The 22,040-nt window shown below is 43.8% G+C and overlaps 1 protein-coding gene across 1 annotated transcript in view; it reads left to right on the top strand.

Moving 5' to 3' along the window:
- Window positions 1-444: 444 nt before the first annotated feature.
- The window catches only part of DAPP1 (dual adaptor of phosphotyrosine and 3-phosphoinositides 1), a 44,126-nt gene continuing 22,530 nt past the window's right edge, over window positions 445-22,040 (top strand). The window contains exon 1 of the mRNA XM_006264508.4: window positions 445-721. Within this exon, the coding sequence (XP_006264570.1) occupies window positions 621-721 (101 nt within the window). The 5' untranslated portion in view covers window positions 445-620. The remainder of the gene's footprint in view (window positions 722-22,040) is intronic.

Raw genomic sequence — 22,040 nt, forward strand, 5'->3', positions numbered from 1 at the left:
GCACCATGCCGGTACACTTATTAGTGCACATGGCATACTGTGCATAGGTGTTTAAGTAGGGGAGAGAATACTTTCACACTTGTGTTTCCTGCATGCAAGGAACAGGGGCGCATTAGCTGTGCTAGTGATGGTGTATAAGCTCTCACTGAACTAGGATTAGTCGCTCAGTTTCTGGAATGGAGAGGGGAAGCCACTGTGAGGACAATCAGAAGTTATACATAATTAATACATCCCTGACCTGAATGGGGAGTTACTAAATGTGAAAAATCAGAGAAAAGATTGTTTAGGGAAGGGAAATTACACAGGCTTCTCCCCTGTGAATAAATCACAGCATGGTGGCACACCCACACACATGCACACCCATGCACGTGCACACACGCACACACCCACCCACCCAGGGGCCAGCCCTTCTTGTCTGCCTGCGCCTTAAAGGCTGGGTGATTTGGTGCAGGGAGGGACTTGCTCTCACTTCCTCATTGCATTTGACGTGCTGCAGCAGGTTGCTTTGCTTGTGGACTTTCCCTGCTGCTAACAGAGGAGTGGGAGAGACGGGACAGAAAGGCCCGTCTTCCTTCTCCTCTTGAAGTAGCACCCAGTGTGGGGAGCAGTTGGTGGTGCGGATGGGCAGAGTGGAGCTTGGAGAAGGAGGGAAGATGAGTCGATGCCGAGAAGACTACCCTGAGGGGCTAGAGGAAGTAGAAGAGGAGCTCCAGAACCTAGAGTAAGGGGAAAAACTGCTTTGTGCTTTCCACCGATGCAGCTTTGAGTGAACTGAGTATTTGAGACCCTATCCCACAAAAGGCATTTCTGGCACATTTGGTAACTGACTGGAGGTTGCTCTTGAGAGTTTTGTTTTGCTTGACATTGCTTTTGTCTCATTTTCTTCTCAGTTTGATGTCAGAGAAATTGAACAGTAGAGTGAATGCCATTGCTTCCCCTATATAGCCTGAAGTAAAAGCTGATCTGCTGCTACCCTGGCAGGAGAAGGGGATTTGTTTGCCACAGGAAAGGATGGAGACCTCCGAGGCAAGAAAGTAGTTGTGCGGCTGGTAGGGTTTTTCTTCCTTGGGGAAGTTCTTTCCATTAGTGCTGAGTCTTTGTTTGCTTCTCTCAGTCCAGTTGTGTGAATCTGTGAGTTGGTGTATGTACAGATGGACGTGTTTCATTGCAGATGTGCGTTTCAGAATTAAAGAAGGTGATATGTTAAATCCTCCCAAAGTGTAAAAGGCAACAGAAGTCTGCACTAAATCTTATTTATAAATTAACAAGTACCACTTAAGCAGCCATTTGGATTTCAGTTTTCTTCTGCTGAGTATTGTCAGGGACAGTGTTTTTTTAGAACATTTTAACAGATGTGACTTTTATATTTAAAACATAATTAAAAATAAGCTGCCTCTCTGAGGTGAAGGGGAAAAGAAATCAGTATGAGGGTTTTTTGGAAGACTATTTGCCTGACTAGTTGTGTTGTATTGTATGTATGCAGATACTGTTTGGTGTCTTCTCTCATATAACCCTTATGAAATGGGAGACAAGGACTACCCGAAATGTGTATCCTTTGGTTGAGCAGTAAAAAGAAACATTGTAGCACTAACATGTAGCTGGTAAATTATGGGAGCAACATTACTTCTGCCAGTGCACCTGAGCCTCCCAGTAACTTCAAAGTGTGTGTGTGGGATGCTTTGTTAACACCTAAATACATGATTTGGCCTTCTTGCTCTCTCTCTCTTGCACACGCGTACACACACACATGCACACACATGTTTTGTATGAAGCCTGAACTGTGCTAGACTCTAGCCTTTATGGTATTACAAATCCTCCAGAGCATGGGGTAGCTTGATAAGCATCTTGGACTGTTGCCAAGCCACTGGTGGAGTTTCAGAAAACAACAAAAATAATGTCTGCCTGCCTCCCCCCACTGACATCAGCTACCGCTTCTGGCAATTTCATCAGTAGCATTATTTTTAATTTTTTTTTTCCTGGTAAAATTAGCTTCACAATACTAGACGTTAGGATAGTATGCTTTTGATGACTTTTTTATGGGTGATATCTGATCACACCTGGTTATGTAATGTTTTATTGTGACGACATGCTACACCCAACATTGTGTATTATTCTAATGTTGCAAAGGTACAATCCCTGATATTGCACCTCCCTAAAACATTTTGTTGCCACAGTACATTTTCTCTTTCAGGTCTCACCCTACAATGACTAGTATTAGAGAGCTGCAGCCAAAGGGACATGGTTAAATAACATTATGAACTTGTATCAAACATACCTGTTTTAGGCATGAACTACTATATTACACACACACATACCATATAAATGCATGCACTTGCAGTGCTAAAGAGTTGCCTATTTAGATTCTTTTGCCTCAGCCCTCACCAACAGCTGAGTGCATCTGTCCCACTGCAAGACTGAGATAAAGCTATGGATGAGAATACACATTTTCCAAGGTCAAGAAACTTAAATAAAAGGGGGGGGGGGGGGAGATTGCTGCCATAAAGTTACAAGCATCCCACTTATTCTCAGTACAGTCTCCTCACAGTTTAAACATTTTCCTTCAGGACAATCCCAGAGAAAAGGTGTGTTGTTTTTGCTGGCATAGCTGCAACTCCAGAGAGGTTCCCCAAGGTGAAAAAAGAAGCAGCAGTAGAGAAAAAATGTTGGAAATCCTTCCCATTACCAGTAGCCAAACCAGGACAGCACTTTTCCCACCTGCCTTGGGTTGAGTTTTATCTGACAAAAAAGGCAAATTGAAATGCTAAAATCAGTCCTAGATTTTTCATCCAGTTTTGCTGCTCCCAGAGGTCCGGCCCACAAACTCTTCATCCCATATCCTAGGTGCTTTCTTTCTCTTTCTCTCTCCCAAACACACACCCCGAAACTCTTCCTGTCTCCTTACTACCTGCTTGAATTAATGAATCATTTGAAACAGAGGTAGTTAGCTGTGTTATTTTGAAGCCAGGCAGAAAGTAGAGCAAAGGGACACCTTGGCGACTGTCTGATTCAGAGACATGCACTTCTGTAGGCAACAATCTACTTCGACTAAACAGGCAGGGAAAAAAAGATTGTCTACAGAAAGCAAAGGGACAAAGGGTGGGACTGAAATACTGAGTTTCAGTCTGAAAGAGTTCAGTAAAATACAAAAAACATTTTCTGACAGGATCATTGTCTGTGAACCCGGTCAGGATGTCAAACACACCCAATTTGTTACACAGAACTTTTGAACACTGGAGTCCTTTTAATGCATCTCAGTATTCAAGACTGAGTCACTCAAAACCATTAGCCATTTTTTTTTAAGTTTTGGAGGGTTGTTTTTTTTTAAATTAAAGCTGCAATTCTACAGATATTAATTAGAGCCGTCACCAAGGCCAGTTTCTTGTGCTTGTTGCTGTCAAATGGCTGACAGCATTTTGCAAGACCTTCCTGTAATGCTGTCATTATGGCCTAGAAAGCAAAAACGATTATGCTTGCATCTATTTGCTGTCAGAAAGATTGGTCTGGTCAAGATGTGCATACGGAAGTGGCAGCACAAATGGGAACTGGGCAAATAAAGAAAGAGGCATGACATCTGCAGTGAAGGGGACAGACAAAGTCAAAGGGGGTGAACAAGGAGGCAGAGACCAATGAAGTCCCCCAAACAGAAAGGCTAGGCTGTCCTCTTTATATTGAAAGGAAATGGGCAAGGATTAGAAGAGCTACAACCAGTATGAAAAAGATGGAAGTGCATTGTTTAATGTATAGGTGCAGATTGGCTCTGTCATTCTTTTGTGCCCAGTTTAACTGATGATGGGAGCAAATCTTTAGAATATAGACCACATAGGCCTTATGTGGTCCACTGCTCATTAGAGGGAACCAAACCCTCCTTCCTGCTGACACAGTAGTCATTCCACCTGTGGTGAGTGCAATGGGACTTTGGCTGCTGCCTGGCAGTGAGGTGAAGGCACGTGTAGACACTCCTAGCTGCTACAGTCCATTCAGCAGCCTGTGTCTTCCTAGGGTATGCTTCACGCTCCAGAGGCACAGCTGCTGAATGGCACTGCTGGAAGCATCTGGCTGCATGCGCTCGCCTGCAGTGGCAGCAGCTGGTGGCTGCCAGAAGCTGTGGTGGCAGAGAGCAGGGCAGCGGGGTGGATACATCCTCAGAGGAGTTAAAACATCCTCCCAGCTGATGCTGTGTTCCCACGTCTGAAAGTGCTTGGCTCAGGCAGCCTGCATGTGGCAAAAGTGAAATGAAAGCACTGAGTAACAGTTCCCACTGCACCTCTATTGTATTTCTCTTTTTCAATCTATAATATTGCTGTCATGACATACAACTTGTGCCTTAGCCGTGTACAAAGAGTCTGAGTTGCAGCTCTTGTGGGAACTATTGTTTCTAATTACCTGTTTTATTTTGGTTTTTGCTTAGGCCCTGATCCCAAGTTAGTCTGTGAAAAAGGCCTGTGCCCAGCTCTCCCCAGTACCCCAACTGGGGTAGCTGGGGGAGAGGCAGCCCTGCAAGGCAAGGGGGCTCCTTTCTACTCCTCCCACCCTCTCCCTCCCCCCAGCTCTGGCCATTCAAAAGCAGCCAGCAGCTCCATGCTGCCATGAGCATTAGCCCAGCACTGTCCCTGAGTGAAAAATTAACCCTGGAGGAAAAACAAGTTCCCTAAGGTGGCCTCCTTTAGTGCACATTAATCTAATACTTCATTGGATCAGGGTTAATGTTTCATGTGCTCAGCCATTTATAAAATGCTCTACAGCCATTCATGTGTTAAGTCACAGTTGCAGAAAGCTTTCAGGGGCCCGATCACACAAAAAAATTCACTTGTATAATCACCCAAAGTTAGATTAGGTGGCCATTTTTAACACAATTTAACTTCTTCCTAATCTCCCCAAATTCTCTACCTAGCGATAGGGTTTTAGGGGGCCTGAATAATTAATGACTCTCTGTTTGCTTATTTAATGGCCTGTGTTGGCTTATTTTTTATGTTCAATGCATTGAGGGTGTTGTTTGTTTTGCTGGAGGTCTTCTAATCCTGGGGGTCATGTGCATGCTTGAAAGCTTGTATAAAATCTCTCCCAACAATGTACTTAGTCCAGTAATATATATCACCCTCCCCACTCCCACATATCTTTGCCCTTCTGAAAATGTAAGGGGACATGGTGGTGGGGAAGAAGTGGAAAGGTAAGAACACAAGTTTTTGAAAGAAAGAGATGTTATAAAAAAATAATGACTAGTTACTGGAAGAAGGCAGGGCAGGGGGCACCTTAGAGACTAACTCATTCAGCAAGGCATAATGCTATCATAGGCAAAGTAGACCATTGCCTGCAAAAGTTTATGTCTCTCTGAACAAGTTAGTCTTTAAGGCTAGGGACAAAAGACATTGCACGCAAGCCAGTTTAAGTGATCAGAAACTGGTTTAAACCTGGAACAGAACAGACGTTCAGTGCACATAAACCAGTTTGAAAATGGCTGAAACCGGTTTGAGATAAACCTGGTTGAATGTAGTATTAGACTTAATAGATTTGATTCAAACTGGTTTATGTATTTTTTGTCCCAGACCCCTTGCTGGTTTAAGATAAACCAGACCCTCCCAGCATCCCGGCATGCTCTCTGGGCTAGGTGGGGCTCTGTGCTCCACAGCAGGGCTAGCCCCTCCCCTCTGCTCCCTGGCTGGAGCTTGGCAGAGACTGCAGGTACAGCTGAGTCTGCATGGCTTCCCTCTGCTCTACACCCCCTCTCCCTCGCTGCTTGCTGGAGAAGCAGGGACCCCTGCCCTTCCTCCCTTCTATCTCCCACAGCACAGACCCCAGCCCCACAGACCCTGGGCATGTGGTATGCTAGCTAATGATGAGAGGTATCTCTGTTTGTGAGTGTCTCCAATTTCACTGGGACAGGTAGAGAGAACAATCACCGCTTAGGACCTTTTGGAGCTATTATTTTGCTGATGAAGTGATAAACACTGTTATCAGCCTCCCGCTGGCTTGCTGGCCGGTCAGTTTGCTGTAGACAGTAGAAAGAAGGAAGGAGGGAGATTGAAAAGCTCCATATCATCAGCAGATGCATGCACTGCACCCTCCCCTTTCCTCAGAGTGCTAGCAGAGGCCTGGGGTCTGGCAACACTCCCGCCCCTTGAGCAGCCAGTGAGGAAAAGCCTGGGATGGTGCAGGCAGACCTCCATAATCAGAGCGTCCTGTTGGGGTCTAGCCATGCCCCCACAGCTCAGCACTATAGAAGAGACAGGAGGGCTGCTCTAACCTGAGCCACCTGAACCTGGGCTTCTAACCTGAGCTACTGCAGGCATATGCCTGAATTTCCTCAATCCACAGAGAATGTCTGTCCAGTTACAAACTGGTTCAGCCTAGACAGGTTAGACTAACCTGCAAAGATTGAATCAATTCAGGCTCAGGCTTTTTGAATGTCTGTCACTAGCCTAAGGGTGCATCTACACATGTGCTTTAATACACATTAGCCTATTTTAATGCACATTAAAGCATCACAAAAAAAAACCATGGGCACTTTTACACATGCTCCAGGGGTGGTAGCAGGGGGAACACTTTAATTTCAGCATCTCCAAGAGCCACGCTAATTAAAGTGCCTCAGTCTCTTGTGTTTTAGTGTCCCTGTGCTTCAAAATGGTGGTGGGACATGCTTGAATGTTCAACAAACTTTAGTTCAAAAGCCCCTGCTGACATTTTGAAGCACAGGGACACTAATACACAAGATGGGGAAGCTGGCTGGAGCACAGTAATTACCATGCTTCAGCAGACTTGATTAATCGAGTCTGCTCCAAAGCACTTTAATTACAGCATGCTGGAGCAGCCCCACAGCACGTCTACAAGCACCTCATGTGCTTTAACTAATGGGCTTTAAAATAGACTAATGCATCTTTTTCTATGGTGATTTTCTCACAATAGAGATACTAAATGTAACGCACATTAGCAAAAGCACATTAATGAACATATAGGACCCAAAGGTCCTAACCTACCCTACTTTCTGGCTGACTTCAGACTAACATCTGAAGGAGAAAATCTGGTTTTAACTGATTATTCAGTGTATTTGATCTGGAAATCATGGAGATAATAAATAAAGTACTCAGTGATGCCACATTGCAATTACTTTTCAGAGTAAAGTAATCTGGTAGGCTAACAATCTCTCTCTGACCAGTTACTGTCATTGGAATAGATAAAAGTGGGTGTTTCTAACCTCTCTGCCATGATTTTGTTTCAGCTCTTGAGTAAGAACCAGTTTTCATAGTGGAAAGAAACACTGCAAAAAATTCCAGATAATTATTCTAGAACAAAATGTGCTCAATTAAATATAAGTTGAATGAGCTCTAAGATGATCAAATCATTGGCACACTTTTCTGGGTATGTAAATGTATGTGGAGGCAAGTCAGCATGGCATACCTTCTCACATTTTGCTGTGCATCACTGCTAAAATAAAATCCACTGACCAGAAGACAATCTATGTCACCGGAAAAAAAAAGCAGATGTGTGTGCCAGTGGAGAAACTGAAACAGAAACATCTTCTGCTTTCCTGCCAAGAAATAAAAGTGATGGGTAAGGTCTGAAGAAGTAGATAACAGGAATGGAAAACAATTTCAAGCTGAAGAGCGAAAAAGAAAAATACTTTGATATATTTGACAGCAGTAGGAAGGAAAGCCTCAGAAAGCATGCAAGGGCAACAAAAGTGGGCATCAGTGCCCACTAAATACCTAAAACCCATGCACCCTATTACTATGGGAGAATCGTTTCCTAGGTATACAGGGCTTGCTTACCTTAGTAACATGTAGCTTTAATTACACTGAGAACAATAGAATTGCCCAGAGAAATGTTCTAATGAATAAAAGTTAGTGCAAAAGCTTTAGTACTTCTTGCTAGTGACCCCTGTTTTACCAAAACTTTGAAAGAGCTATATGTAAAAACCCTCTTTTTATTCCCATATGCCAGGTAACTCATTCACCTTTCATTCAACATGATGTAGGATATACAAAACTAGGAGACAGATGGTTTTCTCTTAAAATTATATAATGAAATAATTTCAGGAACTTTACATTCAGACATTTGGGGTCTGCCTGAAAGTTTTCCTTCAGCTGGGAAAAACCTTGGGCATCTCAAATAACTTGGGAGAAACTGAAATCATCAGTTAAAAATCTTCTCTGAAATTATGGGAAAAATGAAAGCTAAGAATTGAAATTCACCAAGACATACACAGACATTTCTGCAAAAAAACAGTTTGCAAGACTTACAAATTTAAAGGAAATAAGGCATTTTTTAAATATTGTTTTTGATTGCAGCTGGCATCCAACATTTTCCGCAAAGTGTGTACTGTTGTTTCTGTTAATATTTGTGTTGCAAAGAAACTCTGTTATCCAATCATGGGCATTGTAAGCTCAGGGAAACTCCATTTTCTTGAAATTCATGTTTTGGGCAAGATATCAGAATGTGGATTAGCTTGTCCCCAGAGCAGCAACAGGCTAGTTCTGTAATGCATTTCCAAGAATCATGTAGAAAGGTGCCACTAGCTCATTTTCTGTTTTTCTGTATGAATGAAACTGAAGTGTATGAAACTGTTTGAAGTGTTTTCCTGTACATACCAAGTATTTCTCTCTTGTAATACATTTTCAAAATACCTCTTTTATTTTCCTTCCCTGCCTCAATAGTATTTTGTTAGGCTGAACAATAAAGTTGCTAAATATTTTAGAAGAACACAGAAGGACACTAGAACATGTTCAGAACGTTGTGCTGTGATGATAAATTGGAATTTATTCAGACATTAAGGTGATTAAAACTGGATAAAACGGCCAATGTGCCCTCTTTAACCCTCATGTATATATGTGCCTAGACAACAGAAGATTATTAGTTCATAAACAGATAAGGTCTAAATTACAAGGAAAGAGAATGAAATAAGATATAAAGAGAAGGAGGAATTGAGAAAATAGAAGTGAAAGCTAGAAGAGGGCAGGGTATAAATAAACTGAAGTAAAGAAAGAATACAGCTAAAGAACATGAGCATGGGACTTAAGGTGAGATAAATTCACTTCAGTTACTTGTTTTCTTACATTTTATTACTTTTTGGTAGCAGGACAGGGAGATGGAGGAGGAGATGCCCTTAAAGTGTGGTTTTGCTCTGAAAAAATGTCTGTGTAAGCACTTTCTTATTCAAATGATAAACTCCCTTTAGGCATTCATTTTGTGCTTACTTGTTAAAATACTTTTTTGCTTTTATCTCTGGAGTGTCCATGCAGGTAAGGGAGAATAAGGTAGATGCCCTTGAAATGCCATCCACAGAGTTCATAACTATTCTGCTTAAGGAATTCTTATTGTTATTAATATATGAGGCTGAAAGAACACAATTTGACTTTCAGGTGCTACATGTAGTTTTGAGGTTTGGCAAGTAGAAAATCTGGTTTTAACTGATTATTCAGTGCATTTGATCCAGAAATCATAGAGATAATAAATACAGTACCCCGTGATGCCACATTGCAATTACTTTTCATGGTAAAGTAATCTATTGGGCCAATGCAATCTGCTACAGTGAAAATCTTTCCCATTCACTTAAGTGGATCAGGTACTCTAGGTCAGGGATGGAAGAGAGAATTATGGATCATGGATTAGAGAGATCTTGGCCCAGCACTAGAGTAGGTGAGGGAAGGAAGGAGGACATGCCATACTATCAAGTTTCATTCATATTCTGTTTTAGAGCATAAAGCTGGGATCTCTCACCTAATGAGGAAAAAAAAGTCCTTATGGGAGTCATGTCCAGCTCACAACCACTTATTGTGAGGCTGTTCCCCTCTGAAGATGATGAGGTCACATACAGAGGTCTGCTAATCTTAGTTAATAAAGTTCATTCTTTCAGCTCAGGCAGTAGAGGCTCTGGCATTAAATTCCAGATACAGTAGAACCTGGACTTACGCATATATTGCGCTCCTGAGAAACCTTGCATATGCTGAATTCATGTGACTCGAGGTGAATTTTCCCATAGGACATAATAGAAAAGTGAGGGGTTGCATTCCTTAGACCTCACATTTATAACACCAAAGGTACCAAAATAAATCTTTTTCAACCAATACTTTATATATTGTTACAAAAACATATTGTAAACATATGCTGCTACCACAATGGCGACACTGAGACTGAGCGAGCCTCCAGAATCCTGCTTGGGAACCCAAGCTGCGCATAACTCCATTTGACTCAGTTTGCACATCTCGTAAGGTGTTCACGTATGTACACGTATATACGTGAATGACCCGTGTCTCGGGGTGTATTGTTAATATTAATTTGTGTAAATGCGAGACTCGGATAAGTTGAATATGCGTAAAACGGGGGTCTATTGTATCATGGTTCTATCCCCACTGAAAACTTAAAAGCATGGCCACTGCCTGCTTTAGACATCTGATAAGCAGGAAGACTAGCAAATATGACAGAAGACCAGCGTGACTGAGCAGGGAACTCTTCAATGAGCTAAAACACAAAAAGGAAGCTTACAAGAAGAGGAAACTTGGACAAACAACTAGGGAAGAGTATAAAAGTATTGCTTGGCCATGGAGAGCTGAAATCAGGAAGGTCAAAGCACAGTTGGAGTTGCAGTTAGCGAGGGACATGAAGAGTAACAAGAAAGGTTTTGACATGTCAGCAACAGGAGGAAGATCAGGGAAAGTGCGGGTCCCTTACAGAATGTGGAGGGCAACCTAATAACAGAGGATGCAGAAAAGGCTGAAGTACTCAATATCTTTTTTGCCTCAGTCTTCACAGACAAGGATAGCTCCCAGACTACTGCACCTGGCAACACAGTTTGGGCAGGAGGGGAGCAACTGACAGTAGCAAAAAAACAGATTAGAGACTATTTAGAAAAGCAGGACATGTACAAGTCCATGGGGCTGGACATGATGCACATGAGGGGGCTGAGGGACTTGGCCAATGTGATTGCAGAACTGTTGGCCATTATCTTTGAAAACCCGTGGCAGTCAGAAGAGGTCCTGAACTATTGGAAAAGGGAAAATATAGTGCCCACCTTTAAGAAAAGGAAAAGGAGGATCCTCTGTGAAGAAGGATGTTCCTCATTTGATGAGGGTTAATTTGTTGCATGATCAGCAACTTTAAAAACACTCAGAAGTTGTGCACATGTATCACGGCACAGCTGTACAGTGCTTTCAGGAGCCAATCATACAAAAAACATAGCTTCTGTCTGCACCCTAGAAGCACTATTAATATCTTTGTTACATCATTAACAATACTTATTTTAAATAACCACTGGGCGAAGATACACTGTCTTCTCCACATACATGTTGTTTCCTTCCAAAGCTTGCCCCAATCCTTCCTGTATTTAAAAAGTCACTAAAGTGGATGGGATTCTCAAAATCAGGGCTGTCAAATATATGGCCTGCAGACCAGATCCAGCCTACAGAACTGGTCCATCCAGCCCATTGGTAGTCCAGTGGGCTAAAGGAAATTGGGGTAGGGCTAATGAGATATGTCCTGCCATAGAAAGTGGGGTCCCTAGGCCCTGATGGACATAGCTTTTAGTGGCAGGGGAGGCAAGCAAGGGCTGTGAAAATACAGCCCTCATTTGCCCTGCTATGACCCAACTCCTGCCACTGGCTATGGACCCACTGCCTAACCCCAGATCCAAGCCACTGCGTAAACACAGACCTGGTGCCACTGGACCCACTGCAGCTGCTGCTGGCCCTGCGTATCCATATCCATCCTGGGGCCCTTCTTAAGTTTGACAACTTGGCTTGAAGTCAGTCTTCTCTCTCAGGCATTACTTAGAGTGAAAACCGAAATTAAGTTAAAGTTGACTACTGCCCAGCGTAAAGATCTATTGATCCAGATCTTCTAGCATGTTATATTACAATCAAAGCCAAAGAGCTTTGCTTCAATAGATAATTAAACAAATGTACTCTTGTTGGTAAACAGGGTTAGAATGAGTATATTATTAGATAATCACAACTTTATTTTATGCTGTCTTTTATCATTCAAAATTAAGGTATTGATTTAAAAGTTATTGCTAAATTTGAGTATTTCATAGTGTTTTCCAGGTAAGATTCAATCTTACGGTAATCTATTTGGATGTATGCCAGCCAATTACTGGGAAGTTTTGTTAGAGTTGTATGAGTCAAGCTGGTAATTATTTGTGTTTTTAAGCAATAATGGTAGTTTGATGGCTCTCTGGATTGATACAGGATGATTTAATGAGCTTTAACTTGTGACAAAAATTGCGTGGAGATAACAATCATTCTTGACTTCGTAGTGTCCAGCACAATGGTATATAATTAAGGCTCCTGACAATACAAGTACACAATATAATATAAAGGACGAGTTTTTAAAAATTAATGTTTTAACTTAATTTAATACCAAAATTTTTTTATTCATTATTAAAATAACATTATAGTAAGTCAAATACCTTTTACAATAGGCTGCCCTGTGGCTAGGGTCACACATGAAGTACCCATGCAAACCGATAACCAGCACTAACAGCGGTAAATAAAACTTTATTGCCAGATACATTTCATAGCTAGTTTGTACTGAGAATAATTCTGACCTTTTGAACATCCACACTTCTGATTGGAGGAAAAGGAGATCCAGCATCCTTTAAGAGACAAATGTAGTCCTTTTGCATACATTTTTGAGCTCAGTTACCAAGCCTGAAAGTTCATATAATCTATTTGTACATACAACTGGCTAATTATAAACCTTCTTTGTGTTTTGTTCATGCAGATATTTGATTTACTGGTGAACTTTAAAAATGTTATTTTCTAAGTATAAGCTATAGGCAAAAAGAGAAGCCCTTGAAGTGATATCTTTGGAGTGATCACTTGAGGGGCGAATCCAATAGTATAACTGGTGGTGGGCAAAGGAGACAGACCTGGTGCTAAGTGGGGGCACTAAAACAGAGTTGGGGGGCTCAAGCCTTTGGTAGCTATGGCTTCCAGCAGCATGTAACAAGCAGAAGTGGCCAGGAACCAGGAGGCAGTAGGGTTTGAGGCCCCGGAGCAAAAAGGGGGACGGGAGGAGAGGGAGCCTGAAGCCAAGGAATTAATCCTATTGCTGAATTTGGTGTTTTATATCATTGCTTGGCATGGCTTTTGGCAGTACCCTTGAGTCCCTTTGCCTATACTCCCTGGCTAGTGGGTCCTGGCTACTCCTGGTGCTCTATGCTGACAAGACCATAGCTGCTGGAGCCTGGTTCCACTATCTCACATGCCAGGTTTGCCTCTGTTGCCAAGAGTGCTGAAAATATTAGTTAATGCCTCTGGGTGTGTCAATATAATAACAACTACATTTTAAGTTTACCTAATTATCTCTGAGCACAGAGAAGGAGCCTGTTCTCTTAAGCCTGTTCTCTTCCTACCCACAGTCAGGTGGGTAGGAACCTGGCTGTGGGGTAGGACCCAGAGAGTTCTAATGAATGGATCTGTGTCGTCTTGGCAAGAAGTGGTCAGTGGTGTCCCTGAGGGGTCCAGGCTTGGTCCAGTGCTTTTCAACATCTTTATCAATGATTTGGATGCGGGGATGAAAAGCTCACTGGCCAAGTTTGCGGACGACACCAAGTTATGGAGGAGCGTGGTCACACTTGAAGATAGGCTACAGATACAGGCGGACCTGGATAGGCTGGCAAGTTGGGTGGATCGGAACCAGATGAAGTTCAACATTGAGAAGTGTAAAGTGCTCCATCTGGGGATGAACAATCCCCAACATACTTACAGGCTTGGTGGCGCCAAACTGACTAGCACCAGGACTGAAAGGGACCTAGGGGTAATAACAGACCACAGTATGAATATGAGCCATCAGTGGGATGCTGTAGCCAACAGGGCAAACACCACACTGGCATGCATCAACCAATGCATCTCAAGAAAAACGAAGGAAGCGATTCTTCCACTTTACTCGGCACTGGTGAGACCGCAGCTGGAGTACTGCATCCAGTTCTGGGTGCTGCACTTCAACAAGGATGTGGAAAAACTTGAGAGAGTCCAAAGAAGAGCCACTTATATGATCAGAGACTTGCAAGGCAAGCCATATGAGGAAAGGCTGAGGGACTTGGGTCTCTTCAGCCTAAAAAAGAGAAGGCTGAGAGGGGATTTAGTACCAGCTTACCGCTACATCAGGCGAATACATCACGGGCTCAGCAAACAACTGCTCACCAAGGCACCTTTGGGGAAAACCACAAGTAATGGCCACAAACTCCTGGAAGACCTTTTCAAGCTTAACACTAGGAAAAGCTTCTTCACAGCTAGGGTGTGCAGACTGTGGAATAAGCTCCTTCCAGAGGTGGTACAATCAGCTACCCTGGAAATCCTCAAGAGGAGACTGGATGGTCATCTTGCTGGGGTTACCTGACCCCAGTTGTCTTTCCTGCTTAGTGCACGGGGGGCTGGACCTCGTGATCTTGCAAGGTCCCTTCCAGCCCCTTATAGTCTATGAATCTATGAAGCTAAGTATGACACAGTAGTTTGGGTAGTGTAACCCGGACGGTACTCCAAGAGGTACCCCCTCTCCAATTGAAGGGATCAAAGCAGGTGCACAAGTGCTGTGGGAGGTGTAGGGACTCTCCTCCCCCTATAGAGCAGAGCCAGACCACCAATGGGGCCTTAACCATATACCTTTTAATGAGAGAACAGTACTAGGAACATAACTGGTATAAACCAGGGGGTATAGGGGACACTACAACACCCTAAGGGGGCAGGATTCAACAAAGGTTAGACACTTACGATCATGGACAAAAGACAGGGTTAACAAAATATAAAACACAAATAGCAGAACAAACAATACTGGTTGGTGAAATATAAAAGGCACAAAATACAAAATGTCAAATAACAAGGAATATAGGGCCTAGGTACCTGGAGGAGGGGAAAGAGGGAAAACACTTTCGACTTTCCTGAAGGGAGTGAAAGGGGGAAAACCCTTTCCACTGCAAAAAGGATTTCTCCCTGCTATTTCACTCACCCCAAGTCACCACAGCTGGGACTTAAATTCAGATCTCCTACGTGGTAGGCAGAAACTCTACCATACAGCCACCAGTGCTGGTGCTGCTCCAAGCTGCAAGGGGTCTTGACCTTTCAGGAGCCCTGCCCTCACATTGTGCTGCTTGGCCTCTTATTGGAGGAGCTGGAAACAAAGCTGGGAACCTCTCAGGTCGCTGTTCAGATCCTTGCTGGAGCTGGGGAGCCTCTTCTGCTGGCCACAGCTTCTCTTAGGGCACCCTGGAGCCCAGCGGGGAGCCTTTCCTGCCAGCCACATGCCGTGCTGCTGAGGGTCCAACTGCTGTCTGCAGGTCCCACTCCTTCAGGTGCTTCTGGGGCAACTGCTCCCACCCCGCTGGCCCAGCTCTTGCCAGCTCTTTGAAGCTCCTTCCTTGTGTTCCCTCACTGGTCTCTCTTGAATCAGCCATGCTGCCGCTTTTACCCCCTCCAGGTGACCCCAGGGGCCAATCAGGGGACATGAGGGGTGACTCTCTGGGGCCTGATTGGTGAGGAAAGGGAATCCCAAGTCCTCCAATCATCTTTTACCCCTTCAAAACCCCTGGGCCAAATCATTACCAGATTGGTGAGGAAAGGGAAGCCCAAGTCCTCCAATCATCTTTTGCCCTTTCAAAACCCCTGGGCTAAGTCACTGCCAGCTAGCCCGTCACATCCTCCCCCGCAATCCCGAAGCTGTTGTGCATATTGACCATGAGTCAAATGTTGTTGGTAGACTCATTCTGCCCCAAAACACAAATCTATGGGTAACCAGGGCTCCCTCCTGAACATGAGTAAATACGGACTGACCCCCGTTGCATCATTCCTAGTGGAGCTGTAGGCATGCACCAGGTATGTGATATGCTGGCTCCATGCGGCCTTCTGTTCCTGCTGGAGGGTACCCAGCATGTTCAAGAGAGTGCAATTGAAGCGCTCAGGTTGGGGACCCCCTTGGGGGTGGTAGGGTATAGTCCTCGATTTCTTTATGCCAGCCACTGTCAGTACTTCATGCAACAACTGGCTCTCAAAATCTTGCCCCTGATCGGAGTGGATTCTTTCAGGCAGCCCAAACATGGAGAAGTACTTTTCCCACAGTACTTTAGCAACTGTTCTTGCTGTTTGATCTCGTGTAGGGAAGGCCTGGGCATATCGGGTGAAGTGGTTTGTCACAACCAGAACATTCCCCTTTCGGTGCCTCTCCCCTTCTATGGCTAGGAAATCCATGCACACCAGCTCCATGGGTTTTGAACTCTGGATGGTGTGTAGATAGGCAGTTTGAGCGGGCAGGATCTTCCTCCGCACACACCGATCACCATTTGAGCATTTAGTCCTTATGTCTTCAGCCATTTTGAGCCAAAAGAACTGCTCACGGGCTAGCACCAGGGTGTGCTCCACCCCCATGTGCCCAAAGTTATCATGCAAGGTCCATAATGCAAGGGCCTTATACTTCTGAGGGAGGACCAGCTACCAATATTTTCATCCTGCTGGGTCCTGTGCCTCCCGATGTAGCACTCCATCAAACAAGTGAAGCCTTTCCCACTCCCTCAACAGGAGGTGGGCTGCTGGGGTAGCATTATTAAGGGTCGCGGGGCAGGTATTGCCTGATCTCCGGGCACACAGCACCTCTTGCACAGCTGGGTCCTGTTCTTGCGCTGTCCGCCATTCTGTGGCTATGACCTGGGGCAACGAGGAGGGAGTCAGCATGGTGTACTAAACTCAGGCCTGTGGGATCCCCTCAGGGGGCAACCCCAACACCTCAGCCATGCAAACAGTACTTTCCCTTGTCCCCACAGGGTCTTGTAGCTGCAGGTCGCAAATGGTCTTCATTGTCTCAGCGCTCCAAACATTCCTGGGGTTGCTGGGGAGTTGTTGAGACAGGGCATCCACATTCTTATGTCTCGCTCGATAGTGCAGGCTGAAGGTGTAGTTGGCTAGTGCCGCAATCCAATGTTGGCCGGTCACATCCAACTTAGCGCTGGTGAGCACATAGGTAAGGGAATTATTGTCTATCCACACCTGGAAGGTGGTTCCATATAGATAGTCCCAGAATTTCTCAGTGATGGCCCACTTGAGGGCCAGGAATTCAAGCTTATGTACCGGGTAGCGCTTCTCTCTGGGTGACAATCCCCTGCTGGCAAAAGTCACTGGTCGCCGGTGTCCATCATGTTCCTGGTACAGTACAGCCCCCAGTCCTGACAGGCTAGCATCTGTGTGCAAAATAAAAAGGTGTTTGGGGTCAGCATATGCCAGCACAGGTGCCTGAGTCAACTGCCGGATCACCTCCTGGAAGGCATCTTCACACTGTGAGTCTCACCGAGGACCAAAAGGCTCTGTGGGGCTTCGTGTCGCAGGGAGCCCCTTTAAGCCACTGTCTCACCCCTTCTTGTGGGGTGACCTCCCCCCATGGTGTCTGAGAGTCAGGGCATTTAAAGATCCAGTTATTGTAGCATAGTCTTTAACAAATCACCAATAGAAACCCGCAAATCCCAGGAACCTTTTCAATTCCCCAAAGTTCTTGGGTCGAAGCCAGGTGGTCACAGCACTTACTTTCTCTGGATCAGTGCTGACCCCTTCCTGTGATACAATATGTCCTACGTACTTCAGAGACCTGGCAGAACTTACATTTATCAATGGCCAACTTAAGTCCAGAGGTCTCCAGCTGACCAAGTACCCCAAGTAGCCATTCTTTGTGTTCCTCCAGGGTCTTTCCAAAAGCAATAATATCGTCTAAATAAACCAGTACTTGGGTCACATGCATATTGCCAACCACCTTCTCCATTGGTTGCTGGAAGGTGGCGGGAGCCCCAGATATCCCTTGGGGCATTCGCTCAAACTGATAGAATCCCAAGGGGCAAATAAAAGCAGTCTTCTCTTTGTCCTGTTCCCACAGAGGTATCTGATAGTAGCCGCTGCGGAGGTCTAGTACCAAAAACCATTTGCTCCCTACTAAACAATCCAAAGCCTCCTGCACTCGTGGGACAGTGTATTGGTCAGTGATGGTCCGGCCTTCAAAGTCCGGTAATCAACACACATATGGGGTTGGCTCTTCTTCTTCTGCACAATCACAATGGGAGAGGCATAAGGGCTTTTAGATCCCGTGATGATGTGGCGGTCCATGAGCTCCTGCAGATGACGTCTTCCTCCATCTCAGCAAGGGGAGTGCGCTGAGACGATTCGCGAAAGGGTTGTGGGTTGCTCAGATGAATGTGATGCTCCACCCTCTTAGCCTCCCCCACATCCCAGTCGTGCAGGGAGAAAACACAGGCTTTAGCCTCGAGTTTGTCCCTGAGCTGAGCTTTACAGGCTTCAAACACTGGGGAGTTCCCAAAAAAGAACCTTGAAGGGTCAATTGGAGGGAGGTTTCCCTCCTGCTCGGGACTCACCACTTCAGCTTCCTTTATCAAGGCCACTTTCTGTCCTGGGTGGACCACAATATCTTTCAAGGTTGGGTTAACCACTGTCAATGTGACCGGGTCTTGGTTGAGCCCTTTTGTCTCGATCACACCATCAGGGACCCTCAGCGCACCGGGTCTCTCTCTCTCAGTGGGAGTCTCCACCACCAGCAGCTTATTATTTTCATCCCTCTCAATCCAATTGCATACAGTAGGCAAAGCCCATTGGCCCTGTGCAGGGACTCACTGGGGCTTTGCTCCAGAAAAGTGCAGGGTCCCCACAACCTCAGGGTGACCCCACATCTTTCTATGTTCCCATCGGTCATACGCCTCTGAGCACAAGGCATGCATTGTTAACTGTTGTTGGTAACCTGGTCCAGCCTGTTGTTTACAGTAGCGAGCAAGAACCTGGAAAAGGCTGGAGTTGGTCCTTACAATGAGAGTGGCCCCTTTCATCCACCCCCAATCAGGGCATACTAGAGCAATGGTTGACACTCCTTCCTCCACCCCAGCTATTTCAGCAGGGACTTCTGCATGGGGTCCCACTAGCCCCTTTGGCAGTGAATTTACTGAGGGTAATGTGCGGGAGTCTGTCTGGGTCCGGAGCGGAGCTGACTCCATTGCTCTGCCCCTTCCCCGTTTCCCGCTGCCCACCGCCCTTTTAACCTTTCAAATACCAAACCAGGGTTCTCAGGCTGGGTGCACTCCTGAGTCATGTGCCCCGGCTCCCCACATCTATAGCAGAACCCTGGGGCCCTAGAGCGGGTATGGGGCCGAGGTCCTCCCAAGGCACAATGACGGGGCGAGGGCTGACCCCTTCACAGTAGCAAGAGCTAATTTATTTATCCACATCTCTGTGTACATTCAGCCGTAAAAAAACAGTGTTAAGGAAAATAGAGAGTCAAAGATGTGAAAATATTTTCAGCAAAGAGTAGAAAATACATTGCAACAAATCTTTTTTTTCCCATTTCATTTTCAATTTTTGATAGTGGTCCAATTCCTATTTCATTTATTGTGCTTGAAAATAAAGGTGGTTCATTTTTCATTGAAATCATTATAATTTTCAATTTAAAAGAAGATTTCTAAAAATCTTTTTTTTTTAAAGAGTGAATACATTAAATATGAATGACATTTTTACTCTGACTTCATTATGAAAATTGCCATTTTATGAAATTCTTTGGAACAACCGGTGTTTTATATTAAATTTCACAAAATAGTTTTGACCTTTGTTGTAGCTTGGTTTGAGATAGGTATTTGTGCTGATCTCGTCATTATGGTATCGGAACAACACAAATCTGACCTTAGACTGTTTTAGTTACTTTGGTGCTTAGTAACCAAGCCAGTTTTGGCTAACAGGTGTTTTAAAGGATGACACTTTGATCTTTAAACGTTCATTATGCTTACAGGTCTTACACCTAAAGCAGTCTTGGCAGTGTTAAGTTTCTGTCTCCACTAAGTTTCATAGGGGTCTATTCTTCCATAGGGCGTACAATTCTGAAGTATTTTTATGAAGGAGATATTAACTAATTGGATTTAGTTTCTTAACTAGATATCAATTTACAGTATGAAATGACAATTAAGAGGCTGTAGGTAGCCAATATAATAGTCATTTGCATTGTTGAATGAGTTTTACATATCAGCTTGGTGACAGCTATATCACAAATGCACAGAAATGCTGTGGTCCAACTTCTGCTTTCTTTTAAGCTGGACTAAAAACTAAACTATATCAATCACTAGTGGAGCTGAAAGCAAAATTTGGTCTAAGAACTTGGTAGCTCATAATGGTAAGTCAATTTGTACTCAAAATCCCCCTTTTAATCTCTTGTTGTCCTTTAAGACACTCATGTTATCACTGGTAATTTATTTACTGGTGCACAGTTCCACTTGACAGATACTGTTTTTTCAGTCTTCTGCCACCCAATTTTTCAGACAAGATTCTGTACAAATGATTATTTTTTATTCTTAGGTACAGTGACTTTTACAGTCTTTGGTACTCTGGGTTTTTAGATTTGTACCCTTTTGTGCTAAACCCAAGGTTATTCTTATTTACTCAGTTCTTTGATACTCTTCTCCAGGAACTAAGCCAGGAAACCACAAACTTTCTTCCCAATGGGAGCATCAAATGGATTATTCATGTTTTTAAAGTTAGGGGCTTTGCTGGATTGGTGCTGGAGGTTTCAGCATTTTGACTGAAACATGACCACAGAACTTTGTTTTAAATGCCATTACTCTTTTCCTCATCCCTGCAAAATGTTTTGCTTCTTCCACTGAGGAGGTCTATCAAGACAGATCTATTGATCTTTGTGTTTAGACATAGAGATAAACTGAGTTGCCAGAAATGTGTTAATTTAGAGGGGATTTCTTAATGCCATTGCCTTTGGCTACAAATAGTACATGTTGCATGAAACATTTACCCAAAAGAGGAAGTATACTACAATGTACACCAGGAAATACAGATTTAGAAAAACAGCAGACTGAACTTACAATTGTATAGAATTTTTTCCACTGAAAACATGTATTTTTGTATAATTGGGGTTTTTTTTTTTTCGATCATGCAAATTACATTCAGACTGTTGCAGCTGACACAGTAACCAATAAGCTGTTCATAAATATCTTGAGGGAGTCTATCTTGAAGATTTTTTAAAATTCATTTTCTGAAAGCGTACCTGTTAAACAGCCTATTCTATCTAAAAAGGGACGGGGGTGAGGCATCTTCACTTAGTTTCCAACTAAGCAGTCCCAGGGGGAAAGCATTTAAACAGTACACAAAATGCTGGTACACAGACACATTTATAAATTGAAAAAATAAAATGAAAAAGTGTTTGGGGTTCTTGCTCAGAATAAATACTCTTAGGTATTACTTGCATCCAGTGACTGTGGAATGCAGTTCTACCAGATCATTATTGACTTTTTCCAGAGAATCTTCTCTGCTTCACACCCTTACCAGATGAATACAGCCTCTTTTCCTCTATTACCCTACTTACACTAAGAAGAAATGTTATGAAAATTTTTCATGGTTCCTACTACTAGTTCTGCTCTATGATGGGAGCCTTGTCGTGTAGCGGAGGTGCCAGTGATCTTTTTTAGGCCTATTCAGAACACAGTCAAATGACATAGTGTTAAAATGGCTTACCCACATCTGGGCCGCCAGCATTGGGTTAACATCAATGAAGTGACAGATTGGCTTGTGGATTTACATATATTTACATTGCATTTGTTTATCCAGCTTGTCCTATCTCCTAGTGAATAGTAATAAATCCATCAGAGTGCACAACCCTGCTTTTGTCCAGTATTGTATGCCTGACACCTTTAGATGGAAACCATTGCTCCCATCAGTGTAAGTGGGTCATTCTAGGTTTTTCTGCAAATTTACTTTGATTAAAGCCTGCACTCAAGGTGTGGAAATTTATTTTCCAAAATGGAAACACTGGGTATTCAAGAAATCTGGTGCTGGCATTATTCTCCTAATGAGTCCTCAAGAGAGAAAGTCAGTGCAGGTGAAAATGTCATTAAATTCTGGGTGGATTTTTAATTAAAAAAAAATAAATGTGTAGATGTGCAGGAAGCACACTGTAGAAAGCAGGAGAGAACTTTTATTTTGCCCTACTCCGAGTCATTTACCAGGGTATCTGAAGGCCCTATTTGGGATAAGATGTTGAAATTATTTGGATTTTTGGCATAATAGGCTGCAATTTGCTACCAT

The sequence above is a fragment of the Alligator mississippiensis genome, chromosome 2, assembly GCF_030867095.1.
Source record: "Alligator mississippiensis isolate rAllMis1 chromosome 2, rAllMis1, whole genome shotgun sequence".
Lineage (NCBI taxonomy): Eukaryota > Metazoa > Chordata > Crocodylia > Alligatoridae > Alligator > Alligator mississippiensis.